This window comes from Carya illinoinensis, chromosome 6 (assembly GCF_018687715.1).
Source record: "Carya illinoinensis cultivar Pawnee chromosome 6, C.illinoinensisPawnee_v1, whole genome shotgun sequence".
Taxonomy (NCBI): Eukaryota; Viridiplantae; Streptophyta; class Magnoliopsida; order Fagales; family Juglandaceae; genus Carya; species Carya illinoinensis.
Genome location: NC_056757.1, coordinates 29,420,790 through 29,437,745, shown reverse-complemented (window position 1 = coordinate 29,437,745; position 16,956 = coordinate 29,420,790). Strand labels below are relative to the sequence as shown.

At 35.5% G+C, this 16,956-nt stretch overlaps 3 protein-coding genes across 3 annotated transcripts; all 3 read right to left on the bottom strand.

The window, feature by feature from the left end:
- Window positions 1-26: 26 nt before the first annotated feature.
- Window positions 27-6,293, bottom strand: LOC122313331 (DNA polymerase alpha subunit B). Its single transcript, XM_043128224.1, has 16 exons — window positions 6,131-6,293; window positions 5,959-6,034; window positions 5,593-5,724; window positions 4,688-5,048; window positions 4,508-4,603; window positions 4,178-4,257; window positions 3,508-3,583; window positions 3,223-3,399; window positions 2,531-2,635; window positions 2,277-2,372; window positions 2,058-2,150; window positions 1,849-1,887; window positions 1,708-1,749; window positions 958-1,088; window positions 722-848; window positions 27-556 (listed from the first exon to the last, which is right to left on the bottom strand). Exons 1-16 carry the CDS (start codon window positions 6,204-6,206, stop codon window positions 398-400), a joined length of 1,866 nt encoding a protein of 621 aa, XP_042984158.1. The 5' UTR covers window positions 6,207-6,293; the 3' UTR covers window positions 27-397.
- Window positions 6,294-7,425: 1,132 nt separating this feature from the next.
- On the bottom strand, window positions 7,426-10,592 carry LOC122313317 (serine/threonine-protein phosphatase 6 regulatory ankyrin repeat subunit B-like). The gene is made up of 2 exons (XM_043128198.1): window positions 8,838-10,592; window positions 7,426-8,611 (listed from the first exon to the last, which is right to left on the bottom strand). The coding sequence occupies exons 1-2, from the start codon at window positions 9,543-9,545 to the stop codon at window positions 7,574-7,576; spliced, it is 1,746 nt and encodes a 581-aa protein (XP_042984132.1). The 5' UTR covers window positions 9,546-10,592; the 3' UTR covers window positions 7,426-7,573.
- A 547-nt stretch (window positions 10,593-11,139) lies between these two features.
- On the bottom strand, window positions 11,140-14,443 carry LOC122313318 (glyceraldehyde-3-phosphate dehydrogenase, cytosolic-like). Its single transcript, XM_043128199.1, has 12 exons — window positions 14,314-14,443; window positions 14,159-14,191; window positions 13,945-14,045; window positions 13,722-13,837; window positions 13,496-13,595; window positions 13,148-13,294; window positions 12,972-13,032; window positions 12,776-12,873; window positions 12,340-12,482; window positions 12,086-12,169; window positions 11,780-11,869; window positions 11,140-11,436 (listed from the first exon to the last, which is right to left on the bottom strand). The coding sequence occupies exons 1-12, from the start codon at window positions 14,315-14,317 to the stop codon at window positions 11,388-11,390; spliced, it is 1,026 nt and encodes a 341-aa protein (XP_042984133.1). The 5' UTR covers window positions 14,318-14,443; the 3' UTR covers window positions 11,140-11,387.
- Between the last annotated feature and the right edge of the window lie 2,513 nt (window positions 14,444-16,956).

Here is a 16,956-nt window from a genome sequence, read left to right as displayed (position 1 = left end):
ATAATCTGCAAGCATTCATGTCGCTATTTAGTGAAAAATAGGCTGATAAATCATAAGGAATTGGCTAATCTAGTTGATTTTTGCCATCAGTTTCGGTTCAACTCTCTCCGAAGTTATTGCATTGATACAAGATACAATAAAATCGAATTTTTACAGAAACATGACTGATCAAGGCGGTTTCATTGGCTCTAGCACTAAGAGTAGGAAGTGCAAATCTTCTGATCAACACGATTCCAACAAATTCAATGCCCTCCTGTAGACAACTCCACTAGCTCAAGTCCACTCCAAATCAGACAGAGAGAGGCTTGAAAGTGATGATGGCCAGATCTTGGATCTCCTGTCTTAAATATTTCTTTTCCTGGATAAAGTACCTTGAATAATTCACTCCTGGATTTATTTATATGCCGATAATGGAAGCATTGGTCGTGTCAGGACCTCCATAGTAGTTGAGCTCTGCAAAAGTGCCCCCTCCTTCTCCCTTTGATAGCCTTCCGGGATTCACACAAATGCACTTCACTTGCTCGTCTCCTTCACCTCCTTCCCCAAGAGACAGCACCTGTGCCAAATGTCAGATTCAATCATACTTCCTTTGGTGAGTTTTGACATACATTTCCATTAGACTCAATATGTTATGTTGTGAGTAGTTAAGACTCAGTCATTCATCAGTGTAATACAAGCATTTTGACAAGTCTAGTCAGAGGTACTTAGCATGTTCGTTTACCTTTACAAAATACTTCATGTCTGAAGGTAGGATGAGAATATCTGGAATGGAAGAGATGTGAAGAGCTTCTGGAGCAAGTGAGAAGTCCAATGGAATGCCTTCTGCTGGTGGGTATAGAGGATAAAAGCTGTTTCAAAATGCAAAAAGTAAACAACATGTGGTTATATACCTATGCTCATTAGGACCTATAGCATTAAGCAAGCAAGCTATTGTTAAGTCAAATTACTAAAACGTGCCTCTGCTGTCTAAGAATATGGTTTGCAAGTCTACTCATGCGATCATTGGATGTTCCATCTGATGGATTTCGAGACATCTCCTCTCCGCTAAGGTGTTTCAGAATATCCACAGTGCAGCAACCTATCTTGACCTGAAACATCAAGTTGTGATTTGCATCACATGCTCTAAAATTGCAATAATAACTTTTCCATATGTGCTTTATTAATGGTCAAAGGATCCGACTTCCATAAGGCCTATAAATTACGTCTACATCCCATAAGAAACAAAACAGTCCAAAGGACAGGTTGAAAGTTCACAACAGCCAGAATGACAAATCTTAATTGCAAGACAGACACTTCTTTTAAATTTGCTTGGCTAATGTGTGTTAACTCAACAGAATTCGTCAACTGTGAGTTCCTTCATGAGCACTGCAAGATCAGCCAATAGAGTAGCTCACTGAGTTTTGGCTGCACTCGGGAAAGTTTTTCTCCAGAAAAATTGGCTCTCTACACATAGTCAAGGATTAAACCCCCGCCTACTAAACAATTTCCTACTTTTAGAGTACTCTGATAGATCTCTTGGTTTCAGTTAAGCTTTTTGGAGTTCTCAAGTTATTCCTTTTTTTACTTTGGTCACATTACTGTTTCTCTGACCCGAAAACAAATGAGTTAAGAGAAGTGATACTTTTTTTAAGGCATAAGTGAGATAGTATTTGAAAATTCAGAAAGAGGCAACCATGACTTTAGGACAAAATGTCACCCGTGTTTTACCTGATTTGCCTCAAAAGCCCCCGGATTTGGGATACTGATAACCTGAGTATAAAAGGAAACATTCGGTAAACATGGCCGAAAGTAATGGAAAATATTTAGAAGGATCATAAGTTGAAAGACAAACTTCTGAAGATGGTATACCTGATGCTTGAGATCAGGTGGATGGATCTCAAAAGGAGGCTGCACAAAACCAAACCAATACAATACTCAGTGATTATACACTATCTCAGTGGAATATCAGCATGCAAGCCAAAACCAAACAAATAAGTTAAAGTGGAGTATTAGCATCATTAGGCTCTTAGTAATCTTATATTATCTCATATTTATTTCATTTCTTTCAACGACATGACCTGGGGGAAAACAAAGTCATGGTTTGCGTCACGTGTCGATGGCATGAGAATCACACGTACATCAGAACCCATGTATTCTGCATAATCTTGCAACTGAAAAAGAGAAGAAAGGATAAAGGTTAAAGAATCAGAAATTGCTTCTCTCTAAAACAATTATATTATAAATCAGCCGCCTTTAGAGACCTAGCCCCAGGGAGGGGGGAGGGGGAAGAAAGATACCCTTCTGAGGATTTCCAGATGGAATATTTCATCAAAGCTCCTGTCAGTAGTCCCTTTCTTAATCTCAATATGTTCACAATCTAGAAATGGCCCCAGCTGCGAAATTTTTCAATAATGTCAAACCCCAGAAACTTGCCTGCTAATTCCAAACAATTAAAAAAGTTCAAGAATAATTGAATAACAGAAACGTACCGACTCGTTTGATACAAAAATTGTTCAAAGAATAAATGAATTAAAGAACAATAGAACCTTACCAATATAAGCACCTGAGGTGGCTTTCTGGTTGCATATGTTAGCAGTTCCGTCAGAGGCTCAAACAATAAGTTGTCCGAGGTGGTAAAAGGGCCCGAAGCAATAATCTATTTAAATACCACAGATATGTTCAAATTATCAGGAGGGATTAAAAGAAAACATGAAATTTTAAAAGGCATCGTCATTCCATATATTGATATCAGGTCAGTAATGAGTTACATAATAAGATATTTACAGGAGTGTAAGTCTAACATGATAGACCGAACATGAAGTCAATATTAGAGTTTTATATCATTAAAACTTGACAATAAAAGTGCCTTGTTTCAACGTTCAACCACTTTGGCTGGGATTCCAATTCTCCTGTCTTTTCAGACAGCAAAAATGATGCTCTTCAGTTGAAAATGGATCTCTCTAATTAACCTTCCTATTAAATAATCTAAATTCGTTATTTTTGGGCCTACCAACTACCTTCAATTGTTCACATTCATATTAGTTGTTCCCCAAAAAATTCCTGATAAGAATATTTAAGAATGAAAAAAGGTATATTATATGGAAAATCAACTATATCACATACAGAAACAATGTCGATAAACAGAGACAGCATTTACATAGAAGCCAAAGAATAAGACACAATGTCCCTTTAAGATACTTATTTGTAGTTCATCCATGAATTGTAAAATAAAAGCTTACATACCACTGATAGCTCTGCCTTTATACAGGAGAGATCAGTAAATTGAATCTCCTGATCTAAAGCTTGTTTCTTTGTAGGACGGAAATTCACATCAGCAGTAACAGATACAGGAATAGAATCCACCAGTTTCGATGCAATTAAGCAGTGTCCACTAGGATTATGCCCTTCAATACCAACAACCTGTAAGAATGCCTTCCTGGTTAATTTTTTTATACTGGAATGGTGTAGAGCTACACTTGGTTTGTTCCATTTTAACAGAGAAAAAAATATATTTGTTCTATTTCATACCTGGCCAGGGAAAACTGAAAACTGGCTCAATTTTTGCAGTTCCAGACGAACACGTTGCCCTCCGGAATGCTCAACACTATAAGAAAAAAAAAAAAAAAAAAAAAAACATATATCTGAGGAAAAAAACTAAAGACATGGTTGCAGCATGGTAGTGCTCCCTTGGGAATGTACAGACAAATAAAGTTAGTTCAGCCTTGCATTTGACAGGTTACCTTGAAGTGGTTTTCTTATGGTGGATACAAAAAAGATAATCCTGTACATGTGATGTTTTCACTGATCAATGTATCTAAGCTCTCTTTGCCTCAGGAACAAGCATTGTGGACCCACCTTGGTTAGGTTACCTTTTTAATATAAAAGCTTCTTCTTGTATACGTCCGTGTACAAGGGCTATGATTTTCGTTTCATTAACAAAACTCTCGTTTACTTGTATAAAAAAAAGGTCCTAGAACCTCTTATGCCAGACCATTATCTCTAGCTATTCAAAGATAGATCCTTTGCAACAAGAAGTCCTACGGATCATGAGATTGATCATATTCAAATTATCGAGAGATTTAAGGATTTGGATGACAAGTCAAAAAATGTGGCTGATAATTTCAACGTGTCATTGATGCAGCAGGGAGGAGGGACTCATATATAGGAATACTAAACAGAAAAGAGCAGTAATATTCACCTGCTTTGCAGCAAGGTGGACTTCTCATTTAAATGGCCTTCTCCATCACAACAGATCATACCAACAGTAAATATGCTTTTCTGAAACAAAATATTCCTTCAGACGCTTAGATTTAGAGATTTTTTCCATACGGACTCCTAAATCTAATAAAATGTGAAGTAAACAGGTAATATTTGGAGACAGAAGCCAGCAGTTAGAGTTGCTGTAAGAAAATAGCAATAGAAGAACACCTCTTCATCAATTCTCAAAATTCGTGTCTCCCTCTGTGTGTGTGTGTGTGTGTGTGTGAGAGAGAGAGAGAGAGAGAGAGAGAGAGAGCAGTTAAATTACCTGGGAAGCCACTGTAGGGTCCACTGGCTCCTCATAGAGCCCTGAGGCAACAAGTGCAGTCGTACACCTCTTAATTCGGTTTTCCAGTGCATTAAACTGAATCACCAAAATGCATATTAGGGAGTACCTATATGGAGGTGAAGAATAAGAATAACCCCACAGTACATAACTACCACATACCCTATCTTCAATCCGGTCATACATGAATCGACAACCTGGTTCAGGCCTTGATTCATGAACTATCAGAGAGCACCTCTTTTGAGGCTGAACCTTTTTGATAATATCATCCTCATTATTCTCCTGATCACGTGCCTTTTCTCTGTCATCTGTACATGGCATATTATTCATGCTAAATTTTGTCATGAACTTATTTGTTCGTTGCCCAAAGGGAGTCAAATGTTTTGATGATTTTCCTGAAGAAAAGATATTCCCATTTGTTTGAGGTGTTGCATCCAATGGCTCTGGATAAAGTCCCTGGGATCTGTCTGTTGGAGATCCCAGAATATCTTCTTTTGTATCTCCAACTTCATCATTCAAAATCCTGCACAACAGACCTCCCCAATAATTCACATTGTAAGAATGAAAAGGATATTGCCAATCAAATCTACATATTTAGTACGTTAATCATCAATAATACAGTTGAAACTGGTCGTGCCATTATAATTACAGAAGAGACTTAATTATATCTCATCAAGTTCCATCCTTTTCCTTTCATAATTCCCACTACAATACAAAGTACCAATATATAAAATCACATAAAACAACTACTGACTACAATGTTTCAATCCTAGCGATCAAGTAACAACTAGAAACACACATAGAGACATGACATGAGAGTAAGAGATACTTCTTAGGTGGGCCATCGGTCCTCCCTTACAGATTATAGCCAGTGTGACCGACAAAAATGAGTTCCTTAGTACCGTTTTGCAATACATCAAATGATTATTAACTTATGACTAAAACCCACCTTAATTATGCAGCCCCACGTTTGAGACCCAACATACAAAGAAGCATCAAACGGATAAGCAATCATAAATATAGATGCGTAATTAAAAGAAGAGAACAAAAAAATGTTAGATTGATACATGTCCACATCTTTACTAGAGTAAAAATGCAAAGCGGTTTCCTCCTTAATAACCGCCTCTTTCTGCGCATTTTGCAAGTGCTGTAAAAACCCATCCATCTCTGCATCTTGCACAATTGCCTCGTTCAGTAGCCTGGAAAATTTCACATCCCAATTATACTATAGAGCAGCTAAAAATGTCTAATAGTTCTTACTTACATTAGAAATTCCATAATTTCCCGGCATAATTAAAATGGATCTTCTTTCATTTTCTTTTTTAATTCCCATTTTCCTCAGTTTTTCAACCATTGGGGTGTATTCAAACTGAGAAAGCCAATCTAATAAGCAGTTTTTAACAAAAGAAAAACAATGACAATAATAAAGTTACCTGTTGAGATAGTAAACCTCCCAGCTTGAAACAAGTTCTGAGGGCTTGAGATTGTAGTTTATGCAGAATGTAAGACCTGATCGAGAAGTTGCTTTAAGATCCAGCAAATGGAAGGGGATTTCATTGGGGGAGGAGGGAGGGGGGCAAGAAAGAAAGGGCAATAAAAACTTACATTTCTTGGCAATCTCTTCTTCTTCGTCAAGAGAGAAGTTAGCCTTCTTGAATTCCTCCACGATTTCCTCTTCCATGGCCTTTTCCTTTCTCTCCCTCGCTAGGGTTTTCTTAAGCTGCCCACTTTTTAAGAGTAGCAGGAAAATGGCGGGAATATTGATCTCGATGCCATCGCCATTAATCCATTAAGATAGGGCGGGTATTTTTGTTTTACATTCCCACTATAACCCTACTCTTAAGTCGTATTGACAGATGTACAATTTGTAATGAAAATGCCTGTTAAGTCTTAATTAGGAAAAATTTACTTGCAAGTACAATCGTGCATTAATTAATATGATTGGTTAAAAAGTAAATTTTATTAAAAATAATACTAATTTAAATTTTAAATATAAAGTAATCAGTATTGGTACGCAGATTAGTACGAGATTTTGTTTATATATAGCAAAACTCGTCTTAAAAATGGCTTACAAGTTCTTGGGGAGATGTTATTTATAAATTGATATAGTTTTATATTTTAGATAAATTTATAATTTAAATATTTAATATTAAATCACATCAATTTATAAATTTATTTTTATAGATTTTTTTTAATAACAGAATCTCTTTATTATTAAAATATTTTTCTCTAAAATGATATACATCTAATTTATTATATAAGTATATTTTAAATAAATATATTTTTAGAAAATAATTTATAAAAATAACATCATTTTATATAAATAAATACATTTTAAAATATAATTATAAAAGGATTATGCGTGTATTATTATTCTATCTTTGTCTCGACTCTTTTTTCTTATTGTTGCTTCAAGAAATTCAAATTAATTTATAAATTTGTGAAAGGAATAATTCCTTTGAACTCAATTAAGCAGAAAACATTTTTACATCTTTTCCTCTCATTTTAGTTTCTCTTCCATTGTTATCTGTTGGTGGTCATTAGGTTATTTATCAGATCCACAAAATCTCATGTATTTTCCATTCATTGACCCAACATAGATGTCATTTGAGGAGAATGCTGCCTATATTGTCAATAAAATCACAGTTGTTTTCTTTTCTTGTAATCAGTTACAAACTTCTGACAGGCTGGTAGGTACAACAATGTTATACACCAATGTTTACTAACAATGTTTACACATGCTTGTAACTTATTGTTGTATGTCAAAACCCATTAATTTATAAGTTTCGTCTTTGTTATTCAACATTACTCAGTCTCTAGCTCTTTGCAAGAAGTTTCAACTATTTTAGTACGAGAAATACTTAAGTCATAAAAGAATTATATAAAAGTAAATCATAAACTGATGTGATTTGATGTAATACATCAAATTGTAAAGTTATTTTTATTGTAAAGTAGAACTAACGGATCTTATGAAACTACGTTAGTTTGTAAATTTACTTTTATATAATCTCTTTATATCTGTCGAAGTTCTCTTTTAGTACAGTCAAATCAAGCTACTAGAGAGCTTGGACGCTTGTGATACTTATCCGGCTGCACACAGCGAACTGAATCTTCCACAGCAAGGCCTTGAGCACCAAAACAGAAGTACTGGTTCATCAACCCCTTATCGAAGGAACTCAGTCTGTAGTTTTTTTTGGAGGATGGGCTTGGATGATCACCCCCAAGAGAAAATGTCCTTGTATGATTGTTTGGAAAGGATGATGATTGTGAGTACTTCTGTCGAAGTGGGATTAGACTATCTTCCATGTTTCTAGATATACTGAACGATGATTCCAGAGAATCATAATCATCTCTAAACTCTCTGCTCCCTGCAGCATTCTTCTCTTTCCTGCTGGGCCACTGGAGCAGGAGCTTCAGGCGCCCTGCACCATAATTTACAGAACCTGCCTTCTTATTGCTCGACTGATCAACGCACAATAATATCTCTGCATCAGGGACTCTGAAACAAGTTCCAGGAGTTCTGTTCCCAACACTCTGCATTTTTAGTTGGGAAACAAGGGCGCTTCTTGCCCTACGATCCTCACAGTTGGAGATTCCCCCAGCAGAAATCAACTGCTTTATTACAATATCAGAAGATGCTGATCTTGGCCTTTGCTTGAGAATATCCAGAGGGGTCATCCCATTGGCATCCTGGATGTTCAACCCGATAGATGGGACGTTCATGAGTAGCTTAACCAGATTAGAGTGAATGTTTTCAGTTACTGCCATGTGAAGCACAGTTCTTCCGCCATTGTTTCTGACATTGATGATGTCCTCCATGTTCACGATCTTACCACATAACAACTGCTTCATGAGGTCAATATGCCGGTCCAGTCTTCGGAAACTCGGGGTCCTAAAACCATCCACTGCCATGTGTAGAAAAGTATCGCCATAGTTGTTTTTTAAGGAGGCTAGTGATGGAGATGCAAGAATCAGGGCCTCTACCACGGGTAAGTAACCCCTGTAAGCAGCCACGTGTAGTGCTGTATTCCCTTGATTATCTGTAGAGGTGATAATATCATAGGATGCTACTAGATCCTTTACTACCTGCATTAGAACTTTGATCTTCAGTATAGCAAAAGGAGTAACAGGTTTCATGGGTTCAAGTTAAAACACTCGACAGTTTTTTATGTAGCCAATGCAAGGTTTCCATACGACCGGTGTGTTTTTGTCAATAAGTAGGGTAGATGCTGTATTACAAGTACTAAACCATTGGGATGCATGAATTAATGGCTAAAGCATCTGACAAGTATATAAAGATAGGAAGCCCTACCTCAACCTGCCCTCCGCCAGAGGCTGTATTCAAGATTGTAGATCCCTGAGCATCCCTGTACATTAAAACATCAGAACAATCAGCAAGAAGCAGCCTTAACATCTCCAAATTCCCTCCTCTAGCCGCAGCATGAACAGCCCGGTTCATCATCTCCCCCCAACATTCTGCGCCAATATTACCCAACTGCGCCTCAAATTCACCTCCACTGTTAAGTAAACACCTTGGTGAAAATGCAAAATCAAGCAACAGTCTGACAACCTCAGAATTCTTGCTCTTCGCTGCAGCATAGAATATCTCAGTAACCCCATATTCTCCCTCTCCAAAGACAAGCAGAGGGTTTCTCTCTAGCAATTCCTTCAGAAAATCCACATCCCCAGCCGAGGCAGCAGAGTACAGAAGCCAACCGCCATAGCCAGCTCTAATGAGAGAGTTATGACCCCTCTTTGTTTCACAATCGAGGAGAAGTTTTCTAGCAACATGAGAGCGACATTTGGCAACATCTTCGAACTGAGCTTCATCGTCCCAGACTGTCTCGAGGCGGCGGATTCGACGAAGGGATGTGAGCTTAATGAGGAGATTGGAGTCAAGGTGGAGAAGCTCCCTGACCAGTTCATAGAGGCCATTGGCCGCTGCCCAATCAATGGGAGAAGCATACCACCACTTGTCTCCGGTGCTCTCCCACCTAAGAGGGAAGTAAGAAGGCGGCATAACAGACTGGAATTGACCAAAGAATGATCAGAGAGGCAAAGTCTTTAAGATGGGAAAGTCTTGGAAAAGCGAAAATCTTGAGGAATCCCGAAAAAGAATCAAACTATAACAAACAGAACCTCTAAAGTGAATAGAGAACACTTACAAAACTGAACAAGAAGTCTTTTAGAAAAGAAAGAAAAAGAAAGCAAGATTAGAGAGAAAGAGATTAAAGAGTTTGAAGAAGATGGTTATCTGAAACACAGAATAACAAACCCGTTTGATATTGATTGAGAGAACAAAAAGAAAACCCACTAGATATTTGCAACGAGAATATGGATACGAGAATCGGGAGTTATAACGAGGAAGCAAAGATAGCCATTACCAACCAAACGAAGCCAAGAAAACAAAGACAAAAACAACGAGCTTTAGGAATGTGTGAACAGTACACATGGAGGCCAAAGTATCTGCACAAGATAACAAAACAAGAACGACCACCCTGATCGCAGATTTTTGGGGTGCGTTTTTGTATGGAAGTGAAAAAGTCGGATAGAAAGCATACAAGGATAATGTAACGAAGGTGACGGACTCGATAAGAAACTTCAGTTCGTGGGAAATGTAGTGGATTTTGTTCTTTTGTGGGTAGTTTGATCAGCTTCTAGGGAATTTTCATTGAGTGGAACCGGCAACTCATTGCTTACCACATTCAATTCATCCATATTCTTTCCTCCAAACTAAAAACTTCTCTTCTTTGTAAGCTATATTCCCAACACTCTCAACTCAAAAACATTTATAGCTTCTCAATAACCTTTAATTTAACATCCTTCAATTCTAACAACACAATATAGATAGCAATATTTCTTGAGGGAATTCAAAACCAAATTGTTCTTTTGGCCTCAATAAATTTCTGACATTACAACACATTAACATAGGAATAGATGTAAAAATCTATTTATAAATTAAAATGGATTTAGAGAAGAGATGAATTGGTTTAGATGGAAGTTAAAAATTATATAGAATATTGTCCGATATTATTTTTTAGTATTATTATTATTTTAAGATTTAAAAAAATTAAATTAAAATTTAAAAAAATTGAATTGATTACCATATTGTGTAAGTACTTAAAAAAAATTGTAACGATGAAATAAAACTCTCTAAATCCAATGAGAACGTCATTTCCACGTTAGCTATACTAAAAAGTAATTAATATTTTAATTATCTCATTATAAATGACGCATTAACACACTTATGTGTAAAGCGGGTGGATAAAACCAAAAAAAAAAAAAGAGGCAATAGACCATATTTTCAGGCCTATGTTTCTTGGCTCAATCAAGAGACATGGACTGCTGCAAACACACCGCAAAGTATACTCTCGAGAACACAAGCTAGTGCATTATTAGCGACTTCTTTTTTCTTCAAGTTAAGTACATGCATGAAACACAGTTCAAGCCTTTAATGGTTCCATAAACTAAGCTCTGCTTCAATTCCATATTCAAACATTCTCACGCATCATTTGGAAATTACCAATCTAGCAGTTATGTTTGGTGCTGGCTACTAATGGGAATTACAGAGTTGGTATCACAAAAAGAATGTTGGCAAAGTGTAGGAGCAAGCATCAAAGGAAAGTGCAAACACATTCATATGAAAACCATGAAATGCCTTACATTAGCTTGTACAGGTCTACTGCTTCCGATACACTAGTAGTCAAAACATCCAACAGAGACCTACCACGAGCAAAAGTTTGACAGAATACAGCAATAAGACTCGGAGGGTTTTATTCCAAACTCCAAACGGAGTGACACACTAGTAACTAAACCCTCAACTCCATAAACCAAAATATCACTCGAATATTCAAGTTTTGCTTCAAGCATGTACAGATGCGATGTGGACAATCAAGTCAACCACACGAGTGCTGCCAATACAAGAGAGGAAAAAGGGCATTAGAACCGTCACATAGCTTCAAAACAAAAGACCAAGAAAGAAGAACATGCTAAAAAGCCGGTGTTGAAAGTGCATGCAACAAAAATACCAGGAAATAATGATTACTAAAACAATTCATATATTGACAATTCATCCTCAATCAACAAGTGAGAAGGGATCTAATAACATGTTTTATAGACCCTATTTTGGTTTCGGAAGTCTAGGTAGTAGGAGAGGAAGCCAAAAGACTGTTTAAGTTAAAAGAAGAGACAAGTTCCACAGATTTAAAAACAACAGTTCGGACTACATTAAAAAGCAATGGGCAAATAAATTACCTGTAGCCCCACTCGTTGTCATACCAAGAGACAAGTTTCACAAAATTGTCATTCAATGCAATTCCAGCCTTGGCATCAAATATGCTAGATCTGCAAAAAGTATATAAACCATGATTAGAATTTAGAATAACCATGGTATATCAGACCTTCACTAACAGTAAAATAAAACAAAAACTTTAACTTATTTTCTTATAACATAACCATTTCACATGCTTAAGAGTATAATAATGGATTTAAATTCAAGAAAAGATACAAGGAATATGATCAATTGTAGCATATGAAGACGATCCCCTCGCATTAATCTACCTGTTGTCACCAACAAAGTCTGAAGACACCACATCATCTTCAGTGTAACCCAAAATCCCCTTAAGCTTGCCCTCAGATGCCTCCCTGAGCATTGCCACAGCGAGTACAAAAGTTAGAAAGTTAGAAAAGATATACATTTGCTAAGGTAGTAAACGATATCCTACTAGTCTTGCCAAGTAAGATTAGAAAGGATTCACTATAGACAATGACACCTGCACAGTCTAAGGATACAAGATGAATATTCCAACACTTACTTGATGGCATTTTTTATCTCCTCATAGGTTGCCTTCTTCTCAAGCCTGACAGTGAGGTCAACGACTGAAACATTCACGGTGGGTACACGGAATGCCATTCCAGTCAATTTACCATTAAGTGCTGGAAGAACTTTCCCCACAGCCTATTTGACCACAAAATATACAGCAAATTAGTCAAGCTGCTAAATACAGCAATATAAAATACCTATCTGATAATAACCCCGTAAACTCCTAAAAGTGAATCCAATTGCAATAGATATTCAAGGACAGAGAAAAGCAATCGCATATGCTTTTTACATGCCAAATTAAGCATCCACACATTTGGCAAAGATTTCTAACTAGCATGTCGTAAGTCACCAATTACAAACATTTATACAATCAAGCAAGCCCCATGCTCAACAGCAAACAACAATGTCAATAAAAAGTAGTTAACTACCTTGGCAGCTCCGGTGCTGCTGGGGATAATGTTGAAGGATGCAGCTCTTCCACCCCTCCAGTCCTTGCTTGAAGGCCCATCAACAGTCTTCTGTGTGGCTGAATCACAAAACACAGCGACCAATATTCACTAAAGCCATCAATTCATACAGCCAAAACTACTTCACAGAAGGATTGTTATATTACCAACAACTTACCGGTGATAGAGTGGACGGTGGTCATGAGACCCTCAACAATTCCAAAATTGTCATTGATAACCTGTACACAAATTTCATACCACCACAGAATTAAGCACAATAATTCGCAAAAAAAGAAAAAAAAAAAAAAAAAAAGAAGAGTAGTCATAACCATATAAATCAATTTCAAAACAAACCTTGGCAAGGGGAGCAAGGCAGTTGGTGGTGCAACTAGCGTTGGAAATAATATCAAGCTCGGGTTTGTATTCTTTCTCGTTCACACCGACAACAAACATGGGTGCATCTTTGCTTGGAGCAGAAATGATGACCTTCTTGGCACCACCCTGATTATCAAACAAAAAGCCCCCACTATGAAAAACCCAACAGATAAACCCCATTCTTAATTCTCATTCTATATAAGTATAACAATCGAATCATACAAGAAAATTCAATGAGAGAGAGCGAGATGATTTTTTTCCTTTCATCAAAAAAAGTTTCGTCCACAAGACGCATAATAAACCTTAACTTATTCGAAAAGATCTAACCTTCAAGTGGGCAGCGGCCTTCTCCTTATCGGTGAAAACACCAGTAGACTCAACGATATACTCGGCTCCAGTCTGTCCCCATGGGATCTCTTCTGGGTTCCTGAAATCCATCCACACACAAAAATACAGCGTCTTTTGAGTCTGATGACCATGCTTCACAGTACCACACACTAGAAAGAAACATGCACCGATTATGCGATGAAATATGGAAAATGGAAACCGTTACCTGACGCCGAAAACAGTGACGGCCTTCTCGCCGAAGAGAAGGGTGTTAGAGTCCTTCACCTTGATGTCGTGGTGCTTCCAGTGACCGTGAACGGTGTCGTACTTGAACATATATGTCTGTCAAATACTCAGTTATTAGTATGACTCTCGTCTCACACAGATCCAAGTTTCCTCGCTAATAATACGTCTGTAAACTGGTTTTTTTCTTTTTTTTCCAATTTTACCATGTAGTCAGTGTTAATGAAGGGATCGTTAACGGCGACAAGTTCGACATCGTTTCTCTGAAGAACAACCCTCGCGACCAATCGACCAATCCTTCCGAACCCTACAGATCAGAACAGTATACGAACAAACAAACAGAACTCATCGGAAAATCATCTACCAGAACGGGTAACAAAATAAAATTACACAATCACTTGAGAGATCGGAAAAATTTACCGTTGATTCCGATCTTGATCTTCTTGTCCGAGGCTGTAAATATACCAAAAAATAAAAAATAAGCAATATAAAAGGATGGAAACGAAAAGCAAATCAGCAAACGAAACGAATCACGTATAAATGAACGAACAGAAAACGGTATTTGATCTAGTTACCCATGGCGATCGGGGGAAGACGGCGCAGAATTGAGAGCTGAGATGGGGAAAAAGTAGAAACTGAGAGAAGAGAGTGAGATTTAACACAGATACGGTGAGTGTGCGATTGGTGTGGTTATTTATAGAAATGTTACCTACGGTCGTAAAATTACAAAAGCATCGTAATTATTTTAAAAAAAATAAGATTTATAATTAAAAAATTTTTATCTGAATCTTATATTAATTTATTTTTTTAAAATAATTATATATTATTTATACAATCATAATTATAAATATTATTTCTATTTAAAAAAATAATAATATCCTTAATAGAGGTTGGAGAGAGAGAGTGAAACAGTAAACTTGTCACGCGCCCACATTGAAGGTTTTGAAAATTCCAGCGTTGTATGTAGCCGCTGATATTAGAAACGGTGGGTCACGCGCTGAGACGGGGAATCGGGATTCTCAACGGGGTTACTTCGGAATGACGCTGAAATTTTTCAGGGCAACAGCATTATTAGTGGCTTAATCAAAATTTAGCTCAAATTTAATTAAAAATTTATTTTTTTATAAATTTAACTAATCATTTTTTAATAATATCAAATAATAAATTTTAAAATTTATCAATATTCTATTAAAATATTAATTATCTAATCTATTTCTACCAAATATGATTCTCTGAACTTTAAAATTTCAATTAAGAAAATTTCAATACAAAATCAACTTGAAAAATGGAAGACAGAATAGGAAAATAACAACTATAAAACCTTTTTGATCTAATTTCATGATTTAAAAAGATTAGAAAATGTTCATTAAGTTATTAAAATTTTTTAAAAAAATAATATAATTAGAGAAATTTGTTGTGGTAATAAACATCAAATAGCATAAGCTTATTAAAAAAAAAACGAAAAATTTTTTGGAAACTACAACAACAGTGATCGATATTTTGTTTCTCTAAGTGTGACGCGTGATGAAAATAGAAATAGGAAAATTATTTTATGATCAAAATATTATTTGGCCAACAATTAGGCTAGAAATAGGATGACTAAAATTAAAGTAAAATTGTTGAGCTAGTGTAAGAGATTTTTAAGTAACTTAGCTATAGTTTGGCCAGATAAAATTTGACTTTGGCTAGGCCACTACTAATGCTCTAACGTTAGATGAAGTTGCAGATAGATAAATTTCGTATAAGCTCTTTATAAAAGAATTGATATTGTTAATAAATAATAATTTTTAATTTTTTTTTTTTATGTTTGGCTCACTTTTTTATAAAAACTTGTATAAAATTTGTCTATTTAAAATTTATATAAATCATTTATCTAATTTGTATATTTGTGTCTTTGTTTAGAGTGTTATTTTAATCATTTACTTTAGGTATTAGAGTGAGCCACAAATAATACATAAAATTTACTAAGATTTAAAATTTTAAAAATTAAATTATAACACATAAATAATGTGATACAAATATTTCAAATAAAATTATCATCTTTCAAAAAAGATTATATAGAGTTTGCATAAGTCATAATTATATTTAGCATTATCATTTTAAAGTTAGATTAATTTATTCTAACTCCCTAATTTTGCACACTTGCCAATGTACATGCGCAAAAGTAAGTTTTTTTATAAGCACTGCTACACAGCAGCCTCATACCTAACATACCAGTGTAAAATAACAGAAGGTAAAATAGTAAATTCACATTTTTCAATAGTGTGAAAAAATGTAAGCCTGCTGTGCAGATTTTCTGGTTTTTTATAGCCTTACTCGGTACCAGCAATTTGGTACACTAAATCGCGTATCACCAATTCTTTTATTAAAAAAATTTAAAAATAAAATTGAGAAAATAAAAGATCATCTATCTCATAAAAATCACTTGCATCTTCAATTCTTACCATTTCATTAAATGGATGCTTTACATATTAGTATTGGTGCACGATTTAGTACCCAAATCTACTTGCAAAAAGAATTTTCCTTTTTTTATTATTTGTTTTAATTAGAGTTTCAATATTTAGACTATTTTTAGCAACCATTCAAATTGAAATTCAGTCTCCAAAAGATAAATAAAGCTATACTATTTATAAGTTGATATGAAATATACACTCTTTAAACTATTAAAATATTATTATTTTTTCACAAAAAAATATTATTTTATTTATAAAATATTTAAATTTAAAATTTATCTTACTGATCAAATCATGTCATCTGTTAACTTTTGAATTTGATTGATCGGTTAAAAGTGAGAGACGTCATCACTAATACCAAACTTGGAAGTAAGTGGTCCGTGTTAATAGGATTAATTTGAATTTCATGGAATCAAATTGCTTAATAATAAAGTTTGTTTTGGTAAAGTTTGGTTGGTAGGAGACGGCTAGAATCAAATGGCCACCTAAAATTAAAAAAAAAAAAGATAAAAAATATTATTTAAAAAAATTAGTTATATATATTTTATAAAGATTAATATTTACTCCCCTTGTATATAAATTTAAAAGTTTACACTTCCACCTCAACCTTTTGTTATTAATCAAGCTTGTACATAGATTTATTCTACCCAAATGCACTCAAGGTCTTGGTGTGCTACCGTGTCATTCAGCGGCGTGCTTAGGAGAAGGTTAGGTTCGGGCTCCTTGCCCTTATCACTCACAAGTTTCTCCTTACTCACATTCTTA